Source organism: Misgurnus anguillicaudatus, chromosome 11, assembly GCF_027580225.2.
Source record: "Misgurnus anguillicaudatus chromosome 11, ASM2758022v2, whole genome shotgun sequence".
Lineage (NCBI taxonomy): Eukaryota > Metazoa > Chordata > Actinopteri > Cypriniformes > Cobitidae > Misgurnus > Misgurnus anguillicaudatus.
Window position 1 is genome coordinate 9,080,905 of NC_073347.2, and position 23,170 is coordinate 9,104,074.

At 39.3% G+C, this 23,170-nt stretch overlaps 1 protein-coding gene across 3 annotated transcripts in view; it reads left to right on the forward strand.

Annotated features, from left to right (window-relative positions):
- Positions 1-23,170, forward strand: part of prkn (parkin RBR E3 ubiquitin protein ligase) — a 137,076-nt gene that overhangs the window by 17,451 nt on the left and 96,455 nt on the right. For all 3 annotated transcript variants that reach the window (XM_073872986.1, XM_073872985.1, XM_073872983.1), the window contains exon 2: positions 13,163-13,326. In XM_073872986.1, the coding sequence (XP_073729087.1) occupies positions 13,163-13,326 (164 nt within the window). The remainder of the gene's footprint in view (positions 1-13,162; positions 13,327-23,170) is intronic.

Genomic DNA, 23,170 nt, shown 5'->3' on the forward strand with positions numbered 1-23,170 from the left:
TGAATTGCAACCAACTGCTCACCCCTCAATTTCAAAACGCATATGGTAGCCGTCAAACATGACGTTGTCTGAAACAACGTAGGGACGAAATGTGAAACATGGCGGCGACTTCCATGTAGGGGACCTGGTGTGTATGTAGGAAAAAATGTCTTATTCTAAGGTAATAAAACAATACAAAAAAACAATACAATTCATTGTGTAAGGTCTTTATACCTTTTCTGTCAAGAGATCCTTCTAAAAGTTGCACACTGCACCTTTAATGCATTTGTTAACATGAAATGAACAATACTTCTACAGCACTTATCTTAGCATGTATTTTAGTTTATGTTAATTTTAGCATTTACTAATACGTTTTTTTTTTTTACAAATGATTATTAATTAATTGATGATATTGTAATTGCGATTTCTTATTGACGGTTAATAGATTTTTACATTGACGTTTTGAAATGTACTTTCTGTGAAATTCTAAGCATCCAAAACTAAACAATATATAATGTAAATAACGTAAATAATGTAAATTGCAATATATATGTAAATAACAAATAATTATGGGAGTTATGTTGTTAGTAAAAAAACAAAACGAATGGCTAAAGGACACGTCAACTTATCAATTTTAAAATCTCTGATTCACCACTGTATTTGATGCCCAAACATACTTCCAAAACGCACAGAAATGAGCACAAATGGATTTATTTTTCGATTAATTGGGCAGCACTACTTTACTTATGCGTTGTGTAAAACCGGACTTTGCAGTTATGTGTCTGAAACTGTCGAATGTAGCATCTATTTACTTATATATCTATGGTCCGAGGTGGTTCAAAAGAGCGGAGAAGGGGACTAATATGCATATTCTTAGATCCACATATACTAAACAGGGTTTCCCACAGAAAATTTGGGTGGACCGGTGTGGTCTAGAGGCGTGGGAATCAAAGAGGCGGGGCCGTACGCGTCATGATGAAAGTGAAAATATTTTTATGAAAACCATTAAAATAAAACTTAATTTTGAAGAAACTATGACAGAACATATACTAGATTATTAATGAATTAAATGTTTTTAACAGATACCTCTAACGGGACAAGCTGCGTGATGAAGTGAAACGAAAGGGTTAATAAACACAAACTGAAGCAGATGCTGTAGAACATCTAGCGAACGATGATAGATAGCGCGAAGATTGTAAAAACTGATTATTTCCCACTATTAATAACATTATCTTAAAGTACTGTAACTACTGTAGCATGTAAATAATGCACATAAATAACGTGAGCAAGAGCGATCAACAATTATATCTAATCAACAGGCACGTGAAACCTAGCCAGCAGGTTGCTCAAACAACAAAATCACCAGCTAACTTACTTTAAATTTGCAAGAACTATAGACTAATACAATAACAGGCTTAAATAAACCCCAAAAATATTTTTTTTCTGGCGGATAGCCAGTTTTTTCAACTGGCTATCCTTCAGACATGAAGGACCACGTCTTTATCTCATTTTGGCCGTGTGGCACGCGTGCACCCTCGCGGTGTGAAGGGCGTCCGCGCTATTCTCTGAGATGTTTTATCAACTGGCTAGTTATCCTCCAGACAGTGACGGACCATGTCATTTCCGCCATGTGGGGCGTGTCCCCGCTTGCGTTGTGAAGCGTGCCCGCGCTATTCTCCGAGATGCACTTGACTGCCTTTAGTGCAGTGAATTTTTTTTTTTTTGACAACCTAGTTAAGGCGGTAGGGTTTCCCAGCTTAGGCGGGCCGCCCGAACTACAAAGTGCTGCGGGAAACCCTGCTAAATGAGGCAAGGGTGTCCAGTTAAATTCAAGCTGTTTTAAAGCATGAAGAAATTACTGTGACAGGTAAATCTTTATATATGCTATTATAAACCTGAAAGATGCATAATTAACTAATAAAATTACAGACCACAGTGGGACTTCAACAATTACAATCTTGTTGTAAAGTGCTACCACTTCTGTTCATATTCAGTTGTAGAGCTCTTATACATTTCCATTTTTTCTTTTTTTCCTGCCAGGTCTGTTTTCTTTGAGACGCATTTCTTTACTGTCAAGTACCTCTTTTGTGATTTATAAATGGCTCAGTGATGCAGGCCCTCAGGTGTCACAGACACAGGCTTAATCTCATTCCTTAATTATCACTGTTAATGATCTGCCTTTCCACCCAATCTGTGTCTCTGTGATGGGCCATGACAGACAGACAGTCACACTTTTATGTCCAAAACCATTAACACCATTCGGTCCGCCTGTCAGTCTAGGAGGTGATGTCACTAGATGTGAATCATCGATGTTTATGATGTGATTTGAGGAACTAGCCAGAAACAGATATCTTAGATCTTAGTGTATGACATCATTATAAAGATTGACACTGTTCAATACTAAGTCAAAACCCAACTCATCCTCCATCAGTTTTTTTACATTGAGTACTGTTCAGAAAACACACTTTGGCACAAAAACAGCAGGAAGTAATGATATAGAAATAGTAGACGGACATTAAAATCTTACCATCCATCTTCAATCTTGTTAATACAAGAGGAAGGGATATTTGCTGTTGCTTACCTGATGAATGGCGCTCAGCAAAATCAATATGTCCAGATACCTTTGGTCTTGTACTCCAACCCTCTGTGCCTTGCCTAACCACCCCACTCTTTTCCTCCATTTGGATGGATGGATAGCACATAGTTCTGTATCACCACCCCTATTGATTTGTGGCCCAAACAAGCTGTCTATTTTTGCCCATCATATCTTTGAAAGTAAAGAGGTGGAGAGTGAGAAAGCCTTGCAGTAATATTTGTTCTCTTAATTGCTCAAATGGAATTGTGCAATGGAAGAATCTATCTTCTTTATTGTTATGGTAGAGGAAATTAAAGGTACTGGAGTTGGCTATATTTTATGGTGCTTTTGTCAGTGCTGTAGCTGTGCTTTATTGCTAATCAATGGCAAGCTGAGCCATCAGAGCCCAAAGACAGTGGTCAGCAATGTTCCAGATGTGTTTTTACAGTAATCACCTTCTTATTTTCATGAACATGCTTAATGGGTATGTGAAAAATTGCTTAACACGTTACAACACACTTAAAGGTTAGTTCACTCAAAATGAAGGTTTTGTCATTTACTTGCTCTCATGTAGCAAAGACTTTGAGTCCTGGGAGCTGCTATTCAGATGACTGTGAATGCTAATGTCCATATACCTCTTTGAGATGAATTAGTTCATCTCGCGCATCGACCAGTCAGGTAGACGATTAGTCGACCCTCATCGTTCCCTTCATAAAACGCTTTTCCGACACCACCAACCTTCTCGTCGTCTTCCTTTCTTCCTCGTCTCTGTCTGGCTCCAGCACTAAACAGTCCCCAGACTCAATTTCTCTCATGAGCTGCAGTACAGAATTAAGCCAATCTGTCTTCATATTACTGCCTGTGTGCGGCCTAGATTGATCTGGCCGCCTGCCACTCCGGGCGAACACAAATCATTGCTGGTCATGAAACCTCGGTCGCCCCTCTTTTGATTGACAGTGTTCTGCGTCATCTATCTTGAACCCTTTTCTTCTCTCCGCTTTCTCGAAATTACAGTCTCGCCATGTTATCTGTAAATAACACACATTTCATTATAAGATGGCTGGCAGGTAAATTTTCTTCTTCCCGAGCTGCTAAACAAAAAGCAGTATTCTTAAGATTCAGAAAAGACTACATCCATAGATAATCAGACACGCTGTGAAGAAAAGATGGAGTATAATACGAATATGATTTTTTACATCTCATGCATGTACATTTTGCAGTTGTCTGCTAGGGCCAAGTCACATTTAGCAATAAAATCCAAATGAATGGGAAGATTGATCGTGTTCAGTAAATAAGTCTTTGATCAGGCCATTTAAATAACTGATGTGAAACATTTCAGTATTCAGTGAGAACAGCAGGAACATTGCAGGATTAAATAAGACTTCACATGATCTGCATATTTATGCATCTTCCTGTTTGCTCTGCTTTTGGTAACATCTTAACACAAATTTATGTTAGATGGTTCAAACCACAAAATTTCCACTGTCATAGTCCCATGAAACCAGAACATGGGTAGCCTGACTACGTCAGACTTCGTACTTCCGCTAAATTTCATTACGCTTCTGTACTCAGTCTGAGATACCTCCCATTCAAACCGTTTTCCTCCGGTCTCAAAACGTCCGTCCAATCAACGAACAGAGGGCGGGCTGAGAGCCGTGACGTAGACGCTAAACGCCGAATCACGGTTGTAGTTTGTTGTGGACATGGAGATACAGAAAGCTATTTGCTCTGTTGTGGAGAACCGACACTTGCCAACTTAAACCCGAACAAGAAAAGTGTTTGTTAAACATTTGAATGGAGATTATGTTGTTGCCCTACTCCCGACAAGTTTTTGGAAAAGTTTAATTTATCAACTTTACCGATCGTCAGCGAGAAACTGTATGCAGCACAGCTTGACAGGCACAACGATCGAGAAATCATGGAATGGAATTATATTGTTCACAGTTAATGGTGGAGGACGCGTGGGCAAGCATTCTTTGGTGACATTCCTGATTAACCAGAAAATAAGGTAGGAAGATTTAATTTACATATGGTTATGGTTGTCTGGTGGAAGAGTTTGAGAGGAGAGAGGGGCTTTCCTCCCGTTAGACGTGAGTGGAAAGCCACCGTAAGGATAGTGTTCAACTAGCTCTGGCACGATTTACTTAACATAATCTGCAAAAGTCGTTCATAGCCATGTTAACTCTGGTATTTCGCTCGATGGGTTTGTTTTCACATCATACGTGTATTTTACAGCAGAGATTCGATGCGGCTGATCCGGCGCATAAAGCTCATCATATCCAAATGTTATGTGTGATTGGCTTACGTTTAGACCAATGATTTTAAACTTAAGACAAGCCCCTCCCACGAGAAGGAAAACGATTGTCAATTATGCCCAGCCAGACTCTGTCTATGAAGCGAAGCAAAATAGCAGAGGATGGTATTACCAGGCTAGAACATGGGCTGTTTGGATAGCAAAAATAATGGGAACTGTGCGGGGCTCTAGACTTAACTTTTGAGAGGGGTGGCACTGGGACTTAAAGGGGACAGAGAATGAAAAACCATTTTTACCTTGTCTTTGTTGAATAATGGTAGTCTACCCGAATTCATGAACATACAAAAAGTGTTACACCATAGACTGTAAAAAAAAGATGGACGACGCGACGTCGCCTCCCACCATTGTAATGAATTGAAGCCAAAAATGTCCGACCACGGTCGCTGCCATGTTACGTAAAAACGTCAGTTTGGAGCCGAGGCATGCGCAGAAGGAATCGTCCGTGAAGCCAGAGGCGGAGCCGCGGTATCAAACTTCCGCAACCACTCCAATCATAACGACACGCCCCGTTTCTATAGCATCAAATTACAAGCTAAAATGAAACTTATCACAAAAATTAACACATGAACATATATCAGCGTGATAACAACTACTTGAAAGGACCAAAACCATCTTTCGAAAACTTTTATTGGAAGTGTAAATATTTTTTTTATTTAGAGCAAAGTCCTATTCATTTGAATAGAGAGGGCGGGGTTATGACTTGTACTGCAGCCAGCCACCAGGGGGCGATCAAAGAGCCAGAGGCTTCACTTTTCAAGGCTTATGAGGCACACCCGTGTTACACATGCTAAACATCTCAGTCTCATAGAAATTCCTCTTTTAGAAATGTCAGCCAGAAAACGGCCCAATCTGAAAAACTGATGCTTATGACATCACAGGCATCTAACTGCCCCTCCACTTTAAAATAATTGGCTACATTTTTTGAGTGGCAGCAAAGTCAGCCAATCAGTAATGAGATTGCAAGTTAAGCCAGTAGGGGGAGCCAAATAGGTGCAAAACCACTTGTTTAAAAGCTATCTGAGAGAGGTTTTTAGGAAGCTTCTAAGGCATTACAGACCCAAAAAAAAAATAATGTGTTTACATGTCACATCACAGAACAAGGATAAATAGTTCGTTCAATCATTCTATGTCACCTTTAATTTGGTAGCACCAGTCACGAGTTGGGGCAAGAAAGAAATAAACACTGAAACTACATCTAGATGTGTTTAATGCATAAATATGCGTATTAGCAATTTAATACATAATTTCTTGTTTATGGATAAACATTAGCTAAGTTAACTGATATAAACCTCAAGTAAACATTTTATTCTCATTATGTCAACTATAATAGCATTATGTTATATAGGGGCGGTTTCCCGGACAGAGATTAGCCTAAGCCAGGACTAGGCCTTAGTTTAATTAGGAAATATAACTAGTTTGGACAAACATGTCTTACTAAAAAACATAACTTGTGTGCATTTTGAGGCAAAACAAAGATCACTATTTATTTTAAGACAGCTCTTAATTTTTTTTAGTCTAGGACTAGTCTAATCCCTGTCTGGGAAACCGCCCCATAGACTAATGTCTTTGTTTTAAATGCACTTACATTGAGCACTGCTGGACCTCAATGCCACATTACAGTCACGCAAAAATAATGCATCACTCCTTTACAAATAGGCGCTTCTGAGTCAATCATTAAACAGGGTCAAATCAGGATAATGCACGTTTTTGCTTTTCATTGGCTGTGTCCGAAACCCAAGGCAGCTGACTTGTTTCTTCATGAGGCAATGACTTCGGTGGCATTAAGGCAGCTCTGGGAAACGCATTCGGACAGGCTTCATAGGCAGCATAAAGGAATTCAGTTTGAAATATAAACAGAGGACACCTTTGTTATAACTAATCCCATATAAACTGCAATTTCTCTAAAAAAAGCTTATTTCTTTCTAGAAATGCAATTAAAAGGTGTAAAAGTATAGCGTAATTTGCACTAAATTTGTGTTTAAGATGCTTTCTTGGCCGCTATTTAATTTTTTCAACCTTGACCAGGCTCGACCAATCACATTCCCTGTGTACATACGTGCATAGAATTGTGGGACAAGAGAATGAAGGTATCTCAGAAGTCAGGAAGTAAACAAACATTGCATTCAGACGTGCCTTGATACCTTCATGCCTTGGAATGCTGCCTCCGAAGGCGGCATTTTAGATATTTCGGACACAGCCTTCGTTTTCACCACGAACCAAATTAATTGAGCTCACCAGTTGTTGTTTTAGTACACAGGTATTTAGATTTTCTTTTGAAGTATTTCAGAATTGTGAACAGCATCTGGCTTCCTCGTTTATCTCATCCTGCAGCATCTTACAGCATTGAGAGGGGCTGTTTCTCGTGTCATATGAAACTTATATGCTCTGTACTCTTCATGTGGAGCTTTAAAGTTTCGATTTGACCTGCATGGCGATCGCCTCAGAAATGCACACCCTTGCTTTACCGCTGGTGGGAGTACCTGACTGTCCAGATAAAAGGAGGGAATGGCACGCGGAATGGGATGCGTCAGTGGAGAGTCTGGATGAGCTATAGATGTAATCGCTTGTGTAATAGAACATTTATGAGTATTTGAAATAAAAAATATATACTAATCAATTTTGCAAGTAGCACCAGTGCGAACCCTTAAAAATAAGTAGCACCTGGGAAAAATCGCAAAAAATCTAGAACCCTGCTGTGAGACTGTGGTCTACTGGATAAGGTTTGATTGTTGTGGTTGACTTTCTGTGGCTTCAACGGTAGATGATGACTATAGACGGTTTCAGCAGTAACAACATAAACAAGCTGTCGTTCTTTAAACGTAGTTTATTTATATAATAAGCAAAAAAAAACCCACATAGATTACTTAGGAAACAAAACATTTGTTATTTTCGATGAGGCATTTGTTCAAGAGATCAGTTTAGCAACTAGTCAGACCATTAAAAAAACGAAACCGGAAGTAAAGTTCGGATCGCGTCAGCGCACGTGCGTCCGATAAAAACGTCTATAGAAACAGCAAGGTCATGGGATGCAGGACCAGGTAGAATCCAGGAGTTGTTTTTTGTTTCGGTTTGTTTCATTTCCATTTTGCTTTCCTTTGATTAGATTTTTCTTTTGGGAATTGCATAGCCAGCCGGTTCTCATCACAGAATAAACCCTAACAGGGTGATGTGTTGTACACCCTAAAGGGGTTACCGGCTTGATTGTACATTATCCCACCAATTACATGGCTAATTGCCACATGAGTAAATAATTGAGCACAAAATATTGATTTAAAATATTTTATTAGCTAATTTGTAACAAATGCAAACCTCCCTCAAAGGAAAAAACGCATTTTCAAGCCGAGACATGAGGAAAAGAAGATGAATATGCAATTTGGTTTAATCATTTGTAAATAAAATCTTATATGTTATTAGCTTACTATATTTCTATTTAATTCATTAAACTGCATCTGTCAAAATGACTCGAAGTGACCGAATGAGGCTGTGTTAGTAGTTTTAGCTTTTATTATCGGGGATAACAGACCTCAGAAAGTTATATCTGACCAATCAGAATCAAGCATTTCAGAGAACCACGTATTAAAAATAAATTGCAAAGTAACAGCTTCAATCACAACCTTTTTTAAGTTTAGCAAACTACCACATACTATTCAAAACTTTGGTTGAAACCTCAGTCAATCGGTGGTTCTCAAAATATCTGGAACAGTACATTTGGAGATTCAGGTTGGATTGTAGTTGGTTCTAGATTTTGGGCTCTCGTCGCTCTGTAATCGGGCCCACTGGCGCGGTGATGATTGCATTCTGTCAGTCTGGCTGTCTGACGAAAAATACTGACAGTCCAAGCACGTCGAGAGATGAGCTCAGAAAACTGACTCCTGCTGTGATGAAACATGACAAAGGGGGAATTTACTCATTTGTTATCCTCCTGGAAGGCAGACAAAACAATGAGAGAGATTATGGAAATCAGCACGACGGCACACGTCACCCCCGACCTGCCCTGACTGTGGCTCCGCTCTTAGCTCAGGCTTATCTTCGTCTAAGCTGTCAGTATAGTCATTGCCGTTCCTAACGTAATCAGTGGAAAAGTCCGAATGAAAATAGACCGGTAGACCAGACATTAAAGCTTGCTCGGTAGTACAGCAAGAAGAAATCTAGCAGTAATGATGTGTCTAATATAAAGGAAGGATTGGATTTTATCACGGGTTGAACATGATGTACATTCTGTCATTGTCCCGTTTCCATAAAGGAACACTTCACAGTAACTTATTTTATGTGTGTCAAGCCCAAGAAGGACAAAAATTAAACCAAAATGTGAAGAAAGTATAGCTTTGCATTGCAAACTGAAATATGGCAAATTATCTAAATAAAAAAAAACATGTGCCCCGTATTCTGTATACAGTACTGTGAGGCTAAGTAAAAAATGAGCACATTTTCATTATTCAGTAAACTGTTTTCTTTATTTGTGTACTGAATCGGGCACAAAGCAAAGTAAAGATTGTTTCCTCTTTCAGGCCATCTAAGTGCACGCTTTTCCCTTGTCCTCTACTCTAATATAATTTCTTGTATTTTTGGCCTGCTGCTGGTTCAATGTCATTTGTCTCCAAATGTGGTTGACAAAATGCCTTTATTAGAGAATGTCATGCTTTAACAACAAGCAATCACTCAACCTGCACTTAAAGAGCCAAACAAGAAGCTTAGCTTTCTGCCGTTTAGCGGCAATCAGTGCAAGTCTCGCCTCTTCTGTCTTCAAGTCAACAATATCACCAGATGCAATTTTCCTGGAAGAGTTATGGCTGGGTGATATTGAGTCTACATGGCCAAATCTTTCTCTCCCTGTCCTTTTCAGAGTGTTTGTTTGTGTTCTAAAGGGGAAAGAGAGATGAATTGTGCACCCAGCAGACAAATACAACCGTTCACACACAGCTATTGATGTTTATTAGCAATAGTTACATTCTATATAAGTGACTTAAATTTAAAAGTTTCACAACCAAATTTAGACATTTTTGTCAGTTAAAGCAACACTAAAGACTTATTGCTCTTTGCTCCCCCTACAGGTTAAAAGCGTAATTGTTCATTACCACTGTCGTAAATACTGCAGCATAGCTGGCTCTGATTGGATTGTAGGTCTGCCGTAAAGCAAGTTTTTGTAGTTTTCGCTCGAACTACAGGACCACTACCCGACGGTTGGAAACTTCTTTAGTGCGGTTTTGGCCGATAGAGGGCTGCAAAGCGAATGTGAAAGTGCCGTTCACCCTGTTTTGAGTGGATGAACCACTGAAACTTTTTTGGAAACGTTATTTTAAGGTTAAAAAAACTCTTTGGTGTTGCTTTAAGTGAACTTTACCACAGTGGGCCGTTTTCGAATAAAAAATAATAAATATCTACTTTTAAACCACAATTTCTAGTTTTGCACTAGCCGTGTAATGCGCCATTGTGACCTTACGTATTACCATACTTTCCGGACTATAGACCGTTTCATCGGGCGCACGTGTGGTGACGCGATAAGCGCCTGGTCTGAACTTTACTTCCGGTTTCTGTTTTTTTAATGGTCTGACTAGTTGCTGAAACTAAACTCTTAAACATATAGACGGTTTCATCGGACGCATGTAATACACATCTGGTTTCGAACCTTACTTCCGGTTTCGTTTTTTTAATGGTCTGACTATAGCGGAGTTTACCGGAAGTTACGTGTGGACCACGACAGCTGCTATTGTTTATGTTGTTACTGCTGAAACGGTCTATACCTCTTCGAAAATAGCAAATGTTTTGGGTTCCTATGTAATCTACGTGTTGTTTATTTTGCTTGTTATATAAATAAACTACTTTAAAAGGACTTTGTTATTATTTATACCACGGGTGTGTTGAATGCTGTATTCTGATTGGTTGAGAAGTGTTCCGTGGGTATGCATTATTCTTTGATAACTGCACACCTAACTTGTTAAATGTCTTAATAATATGCACCAGAGCAATGTTTGTGTTAACTGTGGTATAAGAGGAATAATTGACTCCGGTCCTTTGAATTATTTGAAAATAATTAATTGAATAATAATCTGCTTCGCGTCGTGCAGCATTACCACCTTGGGTGTGCATTATTTTCTTATAACCCGTCGTCAATTATTCCTTATCTATTCTTCGCAGAGTTTACCGGAAGTTACGTGATGACCACGAAAGCCGCGTGTTTGTATGTTGTTACTGCTGAGACCGTCTATAAGCTGCACCGGAGTATAAGCCGCATTATTCATAAATGCGTCATTAAGACGAAATAACATATATTAGTCACAGTGGATTATACGTCGCGCTTATTTAGAAAATTATTTCACAAAATCCAAGCCGAAGAACAGACATTTAATCTGGAGAGGCGAGTTATAGGCAAGTCTGCTAAACAATAGCAGACAGAACAGCAGGCTGAATAGATGTCTGTATGTTAAAGTAATATTATCAGTTATTTAAACGATAAACCATAGCATACAGAACCGACCTGGAAGGTTGAATAGTCTAAATTAACCAAAGAAGCCAACTAGCGTGAAGTTCGCGTACTCGTCATTCCACATTACTGAATCCATTGAATTACATAAATACAGAAGGAGCATATGGCGGACTCTCACAGCTTTAGACGGTAATGATTTCTCTTGCCTCATAAATGTCAAAATTAATTCATACTGACTTACAAGGCGCACCTGACTATAAGAGGCAGCACCAGCCAAGTTATGAAAAAAACACGGCTTATAGACAGAAAAAAAGGGTACGTAATCATGTCGACAGGTCACACGTTACAAATGTGAAACGCACACTTGCAGATCATTTTAAACAATAAACTGACATCACTTCACATACAACAACGTCAGAACGATACTTTTTCTTCACACTTGTCAACACTGGAGCGGTAGTTTCGCATACGTCATGCATGAAGTTAAGTTTGGTCCACAAAAGACGCTGAAATCTTCTATACATTGGGAAACAGAGAGGCGGACAAACTGGGAGTGTGACATACAACTTGTAAAATCAGATTAATTGGAGAGTTCCTTCTTTGGCTTCCATCATATAGAAAAAAACAAACAAAGGCAGCAACATTAGGAGAAAAATATACTTAAGTGTCATTCACTCTAAAAAATGCTGTTTATTCAACCCAGCCTTTGGTCAAAAAAGTGTGAACCCAACCCGCTGGGTTTTAATTTGACATACGCAGGGTAGCTTCAACCCCAAAACTGGGTTTTTCCCTTTTTGACCCAATGCCTGGTTGAAAATAACCCAACATTTTTTTAGAGTGTAATAGTAGAGTCAACCTTATAATATTTTGGTTTACTAATTTGATTTCTATTGTATATTTGACTTTTGTCCATTTCTTATGGCAAAATTAATGTGTTCATAAATAATAAAAAAAAAACATTCAAAACAAATTGTTAAAGTTGTTGCCATATTTCCATATTTCAATGTCATTATTTACATCTGTTTTGGTCACTATCACTATTGTAAAGGGTTGATGTTCATCTGTATTACGAGAATAGAAAATACATTAAATAATACACCTTCATATAGACAATACTCAATCCAGTCCCGTAATATGAAGTGTAACACTTCTTACGGCTCTCAATCCCAAACATTAAGACTGTGTGAATGCAGCCAATGTGGATTTCTGACCATTTGCTTTGTGCTGATCTTCTCATACATTGACGCTTGGTTATCTATTATATTTCTTTCAATTCAGTCTGGATGATTATTTAATCGAAAATATTATATTAATATTATAGTTATATTTGGATTTAGTAAATAAACACCTTCACTTTATTCTTACAGTTTTACTTTTACCACGATGCAGTGTTATTGTGGGATTTCTTTCAGATCACTCATTTTTCGATTTCCCAGTTTATCTCTGCGCCTCTGGGGCCTCGAAAAGGTTGGCTCGTTTCAATTAAAATAATAAGCAGACATGATAACAAGAAAAGTCCTTCTACACCAAATCACATTCATCTTAATGAAGAGGTTTGTGGATTTTTAGGGAAGACACAGTGTGGGCTGAATGTTAAGATGGAAAATTGTTTTGTCCTCATCCCCTGTCTATCAAATTGTGCATCCAGTTCGCTTTCACGTGAGGTCTGCTGTGACTGTTGTTTGACTGCTCAGTTTAAATTATGTTATTCTGACTAGTCTCTTCTTGGCTGTGTCCGAAATAGCCCCCTATTATGTCTGGACCTTGAAATATAAAACCTTTTTGTAAATGAACACACAGTATAAAATAAACAGGTTTTGAACAAATATATTAAACCTATGTCTCTGATTTATTTTTTCTCTTCTCTTAGTATATGTCCGGTTTAATTCCAGTCATGGGTTCCCGGTGGAGTTGGAACAGGGTGCAAGTGTAGCTGATCTGAAAGAGGCAGTGGGGCGTTTACAGGGTGTTGAACCTGGTCAGCTGCGGGTCATTTTTGCTGGACGAGAGCTCTGCAGTGAATCAACACTTCAGGTGACCTCCCTGTCCTTTCCTTTGTCTTTTTTTCTCTGTTTTTAAATTCATGTTTTTGGATAATTAGATTTCTTTTAGTAAAATAATAACATCTTGTCTAGTGTAAGGGTCAAACCTGGTATTAGACTGAGACAACTTGTTATTACAAATCTATTTATGTCGCAATCACCCTTACATTTTCTTGTAGTTTCTGAACTCTCTACTGCACAATGTTACCCTGAGGCAACACAATAGTCGCTTTCACACATACAGTACAGTCTTTACTGGTAATTTACTAGTAAATTGCAGTTAACAGGTCATGTGTGAAAAGAAACATTCTGGTAAATTGGTGCTGCCAATTTACCAGTAAGAGAGCTTGTAAGATTACCAGTAATTTACCGGTAAGCGCTATGTGTGAACAAAAAATATAGATTACCGGCATTAAAAGCAGACGTCGTCAGACCACTCCGACAGCTTCGGGCCAATCAGAACGTTTTGATACAGATGACGCATTTAAAGTCGAGCACACCTGAAGTTAACATTCACATTTCTTCACCAAAGTTGTTTAAAACAGCTTACCATCTATTTGACGAATTGCAGACGTCCTTAGCACAGTCTCTTTAGGCCTAATGTGCAAACAGTACTGTGGTTTAAGACGCAGGTTTCTTTGACATCACCTAATGGAATGTTGCTCGCCACGCGCCACAGGTAACTTCTGCTTTCTCTCTGAGTTTACCCGTAGTTTGATACTGATGTGTGAATGATATCTTACTTGTAAAAAGACGGAACGTCACTGCGTGTGTGAACAACACATTTTTGTATTTACTGGGAAATTCACGGTAAATACTGAGATATACTGAGCACCTGGTGAGAAAAACGATTGACGTGTCGTCCAAATTAGTGGTCAAAAACGGTTGCGTCATTTTTTGTCAAGGGTGCACTGCACTTACAAGTGTGAAGCCTACCTTTCATAGAATAACAAAAGAAAACTTGTTATTTGCTTTGCGTCAGTGCACATGCACCAGCGGCAGCGGGTAACTGGCGCGGAGCAGACCAAGACTTTCAGCCTAGATGTTTATGTATTCAGTCAAAAAGAAATTAAGTTTTTGAGAAAACATTCCAGGATTTTTCACCAAATAGTGGACTTTAGTGGACCTCAACAGTTTACAGTTTCAGTGCAGCTTTAAAGGTCTCTAACGATCTCAATCTAAGGCATAAGGGTCTTATCTTGTGAAACCATTGTCGTTTTCACCAAAAAAAAATGTACTTTTGAACCATAATTTCTGTGCCAGCGTTACATATGTGAATTGCACACTTGCAGACCATTTTAAACAATAAACTGACACAAAGATATTTTTGAGTATTATTCCACATACAACAACATCTGAACGCTCCTCCTTCTCCACACTTGTAAACACTGGGGTGTTAGTTTGGCATACCTGTACGTCATGCGTGATCTTTCAATGTGATTGTGTAATGCGTAAGGTCACATTGGCACATCACAGACGCAAACACATAACACTGTGCTGAGCAACTAAAACTTGTTCAAGCGTTTTGTGTTTACTGTCTACCATTCAAATCATCTTACGAAGTCCGAATTATGTTATTACTAACAGATTTGTTAGAGCCATTGAAAGTTACAATGAAGATAAATCATGGAGAGTTTATTTCCATGTGTGTTTCCTGAGATCGAACCCACAACCTTTAGCGCAGCTAACGCAATGCTTTAAAGTCCTCCTGTGGTGAAAAGCAAGTTTTTTATTGTTGTTTGTATGTCTGTGTGGTGTTTTTAATATGCTTTAAGACAAACCATGTGGAAAATCATCTTTAAAACAACCGAGTTTTCCAAGGACAGACTCAAAAATGGAGTTTGAAATCCCCTCATATCACCCTATGTCACAAACATGTAACCAATCACATCATTACAGATAAAGAGCCAGTAAGATGACAATTTTAAGCATCTTATCACTGTTTATCAGTCCCGGACAACAGGTTTAAATGCATGCAAGGTCAAAAAACACTGTAATTTTCTCAAAATATAAATTTGAAATGACCCAATTTCTCAGAGATCCCCAAACGATTCGTGTGAAGCCGTTCAACGACTTAGTCTGCCTAAACCCCACCTTTCAGTAGCCTACTCTGCTCTGATTGGTCAACTGACACAGTCTCCGCACAGACCACAGATCAGTGGTACAGACCAACAATAGTGCAACATGTATTGACCTCGTGCTAACATGATTTACTGAGAAGACATTGTCAACATCAATACACATCATTCATCATTAATCCAAGCAATAAAAACAACGACAGAAACTAACATTTTACACTCATTTAAGCATTTACGTAAACTAACCGGGTCATAGCAAAACCGCAAGTAAGCATGCATTAGCCGCTTGCTAACGTGACTCTCTGACAGTAAATTAACAGTTTAAACAACGACATCATTCATCATTAATCCAAGCAATACAAACGACGATCGAAACTAACAATTTTACACTCATTTAAGCATTTATGTAAGCTATCCGGGTCATAGCAAAACCGTAAGTGGGCATGCGCCAGCCGTTTGCTAACGTGACTCTCTGACAGTAAATTAACAGTTTAAACAACAACATCATTTATCATTAATCCAAGCAATACAAACGACGATCGAAACTAACAATTTTACACTCATTTAAGCATTTATGTTAACTTACCGGGTCATAGCAAAACCCTTAGTGAGCATGAGTTATGTTAACCGCTTGCTATCGTGACTCTGACAGTATATAGAGTTTAAACAATGATATTATTCATCATTAATCCAAGCAATAAAAACTACTATAGACATTTTACACTCATTTAAGCAAGTATGTAGCTATAATCATACTTACATGTTGTGGTTAGGAGACGCATGTTGTTCAAAATAAATTGGGTACTGAACCATCTTTCATTGCCAAACGTCTAAATCCCTCCGTTAAAAATTTATTTTAACCACTGATTCTTCACACCCAGATACATTTAGTATATCCCTCCTTGAAAAAGTCTCAATTGGTAGTGAAAACAACACAAACTGAAAACACAGCGTGAGCTGATGTTTACACAAACTAACTAGCTTTGGGCGGGTCATCGTTTTCGTTTCTCCCGGGCAAGGCTGTAGGCGGAGATTAGTGTCCCATGTGACGTGGATGCATTCGTGTGACGTGGCAAATATCAGGAAGAAGACTCACTCCTTATAACGACTCGTTTCAGCGATTCAGAGTCGACTCCCTATTTTAGAAGCCAATAACTTTATTAATCGTGCGCTTTTTGGTTCAACTACTTTACACGTTGTTTACATTGATGGACAGCTACATGACACACTGCAATAAAGGTTAGTTTTGATTTTGGATCTGTGTGGCTCTTTAAACAAGTTGATCAGTAGTTTGAGTCATAGATATTATGTATGGACGCCTCAAAGACTCGGCACTACTTCTTTGATGCCCACACGTGCAGTCTAAGTGCTGTAAACTATTGGCATCAGCGCTAGAAAATACGTACAGCTTGCGTAATAAAATTATTGACTACAGTTTACCATTGAGCTACAGGAGCAGGAATATCTTATTGGTTAAAAATCTTCATCTACGTCGATGCATTTTAAATATCTAATTTAAAGTCATGTAGTTCTGTTTGGCTGCAATTTTAATCACTTCAGTTTGCTTTTATTTTGCTTTTGGTTTCATCATTTTATTCAACGCATCACACCTAGTAAGGATGTTTGTTTTTTCGTTTTACAAAATATACCTTTTGTCTGCTATAGAGGGTATGCACATGACATCACCGTTAACGAGAGGGACTGTGGTTACGCCCACTGAGTGGCAAAAGACAGAGCAGCAGCATTTGAGTAGAGCGTGACATCGGCGAAAACACGGGGAAAACGCCTCTAAATGGAAACAGCTGTTGTGCGATAGACTGTACTAACAGATTAAAGAATTCGGAGCTATTGTTTTACAGACTGACAAAAACAATGAAAGGAGAAGTAAATTGATTGTTCATGCCAACGTCCACAGACCACAGATGGGTTGATAAGTTGCTAGGGTCACTATCAAGCAGAGGTTTAACTTTCAATTTAAAAGTATTTTTCAAGTATTTGTATTTTATCCATGTTTTTCTTTGGAAGACATACATTTCAAAGCATAGTATCATAATTTGTACTCTATTACATTTCATAAATAATACGTTTTTGTTTTACATTTAATATTTAAAGGAATAGTCTACTCATGTTCAATAATAAAATATGTTATTACCTTAACTAAGAATTGTTGATACATCCCTCTATCATCTGTGTGCGTGCACGTAAGTGCTGGAACGCGCTGCGACACTTCGATAGCATTTAGCTTAGCTCAATTCATTCAATGGTACCAATCAGAGATAAAGTTAGAAGTGACCAAACACATCAACGTTTTTCCTATTAAAGACGAGTAGTTATACGAGCAAGTTTGGTGGTACTAAACAAAACGCAGCGCCCCTCCAAGCGGATTTAAAAGAGGACCTATATTTTATGGCGTAATAGCACTTTTGGGAGTACTTCGACTCGCCTGAAAAGTCCGCTCCCCTTCTCACTCTCATAATGGGAGAGGGAGGGTGTTACTGCGCCGAGTCGAAGTACTCACAAAAGTGCTATTACGCCATAAAATATAGTTCCTCTTTTAAATCCGCTTTATAACAAAATAAGCAGATTTCTATTTGTATGATCGAGTAAGATTCCACTATTAAGACATAAATGCGAATGGATAGGTTTTTCAAGTTTATCATAGAGCTCGTATAGACCAACAAAAAATGAAATTCAAATGATTTTGTGTGTCAGTAAATTGCATCAGAAACCTTTAGTTTCCACATTCTGCTGCCGAGTCACTCTCAGTTATTGACACCAGCCGCAGGTTTTCACTCTCACTGAATGAATATGCTTTATATTCACTTAAATTATAAATTAAATTATAGTGTTTCAATAAGCTCTCCACGAAATTAATTTACATGTCTCTCATGCATTTTTCCCTCAGCATTTTGCAGTGAATTTACAGGCGCACAGATAAAACTTTCATTAATTAAAATAGATTTAACCTGGAGTTGTGTTTTTATATATATGTGTGTGTGTGTGTGTGTGTGTGTGTGTGTTTTGTTTGTGTTTGTTGTGACTAACAGGTTATTTGCAAACGTTTAGCTTCTGGGTATGTTTCTCACAGTCACACCCTGTAATGTTATAATAAACTCATTCTTAATTTCACCTGTTTTATGTCTTACCACTCTTACAAACATTTAACACATACATAAGCTTAACATTTGGGGGGAGTGGGGGTGATAAACCCACAAAAGAACGAACTAGTAATTACAACCCCTACAATATTAATATAATCACTAAGAAAACATGTATACTTGACACTTCAAAACAAAAATCTATGCAACTAAACACTGGTCGTGCTGGTCATGAGATACTTCCGTTTATGTACTCCTGTTAAAGTTTCTAGTAAAAGTGAGTTTTATTTTCATCCTCGTTGTGCCTTGCCTTTCCCCACACCAGCACAACCTTAACAGAAGAACTGATAATTAAAATATGGATTTACCAACGGTACACCTCCTCTGCCTCGAACAGGGCCCGAACGCTTTGTTGAGGACCACGTGTGACTTTTTAGATCTTGAATGCCTTATCCACTACCAAGACTATTGTCTCTGTAGATTCTATGTTACTAGCCTCAAAAATGGGTGCCTGCCAATAGTGTTGGGCAATATGCCCCATTGTGAGGTGGTCCTGTCTTCAGCCTGTGAGATTGTCGATACACAATAGTATCGGGGGCGGGCAGTAGTTTACTTATTTACTTATTTGTAAATTTTGTACTCATTTATGACAAGTCTCTGGATTGGTGGACAAAAGAACACTGTCATGACCGTGACCTTCTTAATCCGAGGGCGTTATTAATAGCCAGGCACTCTAATATTTATTGCGTGCCAGAGACCGGGAACAACACACTCGCTGGTTTTAACCCTCTGCATGCTAACAATCTCTCCAGTGCAAGGCAACGTCAGAGCCGCATGTATTACAAGCTCATGTGCAAGAAAGAACATTAAAAGTTCAGTTGCTAGAAGGAGTCTATGCCACGTGCATTCAGGTCCGAGCAAGAGTCCAAGATGCGCGCATTAAGTCAAGGTGCGTGCAGGAAGGAATCCGCACGTGTTACAAGCTCTCTCGCACAAAGAGAAGCCCACAAACCCTCTCATGCGAGGAAAAGCATGAGATCATTTTCTTTTAAAGATCGGATGGGGACCCATAGATACCATAGATACCTTCGCATTGGGCCCCCAATTTGCTAAATCCTCAACTGTGGGTAACATATGCCGCAATAGTTAGCCTGTCTGGAACCAAGCTGACTTAAACCACATCACTGTGTGACACTTGCATTACATGTGAACGGCCCCTACGCTAATAGGATTTTGTTTCTCTCTCCCTGTCTCGTCCTTGACCTCGACCCAGAGGACAATGATACAAGCAGACCCTGTTCCTGTAAATGTGAAGGTCGGCACACCTCTGATCTACTGGCCGTCCTTCAACGTGATACCCAGCTGATGCCTGACCAACAACCACCGGCAGAACCCGCTTAATCTCCTTATGCGTTTACATGTATATATATATATATATATATATATATATATATATATCTCCCAAGGGTTTTTCCCTCCTAGGACTTTTTTCCCTGGCAAAAAAAGTCCAGTTTTTTTTGTCCTAGGGGGTTTTTCAACCCAGGGAGGCAGCCTTCTCTGGGTTAACTTAGCACCCTCTTCAATACGTTACATTAGTAATAATTTTTGCACAGTTCGTTGAGTGGGTCCTTGTGAAATGCAGTTCCCCCTTCATAATATGCAAGTCAGAGGCGGATTTTTTCAACGACACCCATGCCCGTCATAATCAGGAGCCCGGAGCCCGCCACGGACCACGAGTTGGAGCAAGAGCTCCTCAATGAGTACGTCCCGGAGCCAGAACCGACCAAGTTGTCCATCATGAGGCTCAAGCCGATTGTCAAACCCCTTGAGGAGTGCTGGCTTATACTTTTTAGCCGAACCAATCACCACCCAAATCCCTTCCCCGGTCTCATTCCACAGCTACCTGTAATGGGTATGTTGGATGGCTTGGTCCCGCTCTGTGTCCTTCCCACCCCTTTACCCCTGCTTTTTGCTGGTTCAGCCCAGTTCTAAATCTCCTGTGCCCTTGCAGGCTAAACCCAATCCAGAATCTTCTTTGCCCCTGTTGGTCCCGTCTAGCCCTAAATATCCTGTGCCCCCGCTGGTTCTGCCTAGCTCTGTCCCACTCTATGGCTCCTTCTACACTAGCTCCATCCTTATCTTTGGCTTGCTCCCTGCTTTGGGATCCACCACCTTTGCCAGGGGCTCCTCAGCTCTGCCCTCTTTGCACTTCGGCTCCGCCTCAAGCCCCTTAGTTACAAACTCGGCCCTCTAAAGTTGCTCCTTCCATGGCTGCTCCTCATTCCTCCGGGCTCGTGACGACTCCTCGTCCTGTCAGTGTTTCGGCTCCACCTTGGCTCTGTGCTCCCTTGGCTCCTCTATGGTCCATCACCCCGGAGGCTCCACTAGGATCCCTTGTCCTTTTTGCTCCACCTTAATCTGTCGTTGCTCTATTTCCATTTATTTACAAATACAGTTTGTCTTTGCATTACTTCTCATATGTAACTGCACTCCTTACAAAAACATTGAGACACTGTAATCACAAAGTCCAATTTTAGCACTATTTGTATGAAGCATTAAGTTGAAAGCTACGTAGGGCCAAGTTGATCACTTCTGAGATTTAACGTAGACCACAAGTTAGCGGCGTTTTGAAACACAACCTTTGTAATTTTTGTTTTAGATATTGCCAGTCCTTTCTTGTCTGTGCTATTTCAGTTTCTGTCTTGTCTGTCATTTATTCACTGTCATTTCTTCCCACCGTGTGCGGTTTCGTTTTCTCAGCTCCATGCTGTTCTCATATTTGTCTTTGTTTTTCTTATTTTTTGCTGTCTCTCTTGTATTCTTGTCTGACCCATTGTCTCGCTGTTATTACCACTATTTTTCAAAGTGCTCTCCCTTTTTCTCTCTTTCTCGTCCACTTTCCATTGCACTTCTTTCTCCCTCTGAAGGAGCAATACAGATGAAGGACAGTGCTCTGAAGGTTACCAAATGCATTTAGTCTAAAGGACTGTACTTGTCTAAAAGAAAACATTGTGGCAGTTGTTTCCCACCTCACGAGGAGCCAGCCATCATCTTATTTCAACCTCATGCTCCATGTTTTTCTCCACACTTTCTCAACTAACATTGTGTTACAAAAATCTTGCACAAATGTAAAACAACTTCAGTATAATTTCACTTTAAACATAAGGGGCTCTATCATACACCTGGCGCAATGCAGTGCAATGCGCGATGCAAGTGTCTTTTGCTAGTTTTAAACCGGCGCAATTATAATTTTCACGTTTAGCAGCACCACGTTGATTAAATAGCAAACGCATTTGCGCCCATTTTTGCGTCCATGGGCGTTCTGATCTAAAAACAAGGTGTGTTCAGGCCAAGCGTGCCGCACAAGCCCTGAAAAGTGAAGCCAAAACGTCTCGATCGCCCCCCAGTGACTGGTCTCAGTATAGGTCATAAAGCCCGCCTCCCCATGTTATTCAATGGGACTTGAGACCAACTAAAACCTTTAATTACACTTCAAATATCTTTTTTCCGAAGCTGGTTTCTGCCATTTACTGTAGTTTTTATCACGCTGATGTAAATTCAAATGTTTGTGATGTAAATTCAAATTTTTATTTGTGTTTAGGTAGTTATTTAATGATATAAAAACTGTGGTGTCACGTCATGATTGACAGCTGTGATATCGTGTGATATGCGCAATCTGCGAGGGCGGGGTCTTTTGGTCTCTGGTTCAGGTGCATTGTTGGCGTGTTTCTATTTTGAGGCAACTAAAATAGACTACGCCATTGACCAACTAAAACCTGGTCTAAAGTCAATGGCCCAATAGTGTTTTGTTATTTAAAGAACGCGTTAGTAATATGTGCCTATAAAGGGGACGACAACGCGGGTTTGCTTACTTAAATTCAACAGTTTGAACACTATGAAACTGAAATGAAATCATATAAGAATAATATAAATGGTACAAAAGTAAGTGTTACTTTCGTCCCTACAGGATCTCCTCACATTTAAACCCAATTTACTTTTATTTTGAAAAACGAATTCAAACTTCAGGATGTGTTAGAGCACTAAATAACCTGTAGAATGATCAGTACTTTAACACATGAAACGAAAAGCGTGTGTTTTTTTATAAGAAAAAAAGACCACTTTACAAATGTACTTATCATGGTTGAAAACACCTTACTGGATCTACACGCGGAAAACAGTGAGTAAAAAATGCTATATTTGTCAGGTCTGTCAAAAGTTAAGTGCTAAAGATGCTGTCATAGTTTGGGATGCAAATGTTATCAGGGCTCCGAGAAAATCGATTTGTTACTTTCGTGCCGCGTTACTTTTCACTGAAAAAAGTTGGGACATTCTGAAGGCGAATTAGTGATGACAGAGTTTTTATTTTTGGGTGAATCGTCCCTTTGACATTCTTCAAAATGAAATAGCATTCTTGAAATGGTCAAGGAGACTCTTCCACATTGCCAAGATATGTGACACATACATATTTCAACTTTCAGTTTTAATTAAAAAAAGAAAGTCTGCTAATCAGACATATTTGATATTCCACTCACTATCCTGGCCCATCATTTCAACATGAAATGTAAGTGAATACTTTGTGTCCTGGTGCACAACAATGACCATAAATGACCTTGAGACAATGTCCAGACTCTCTTGGGCTGCTTATGATTCTGGATGAAAG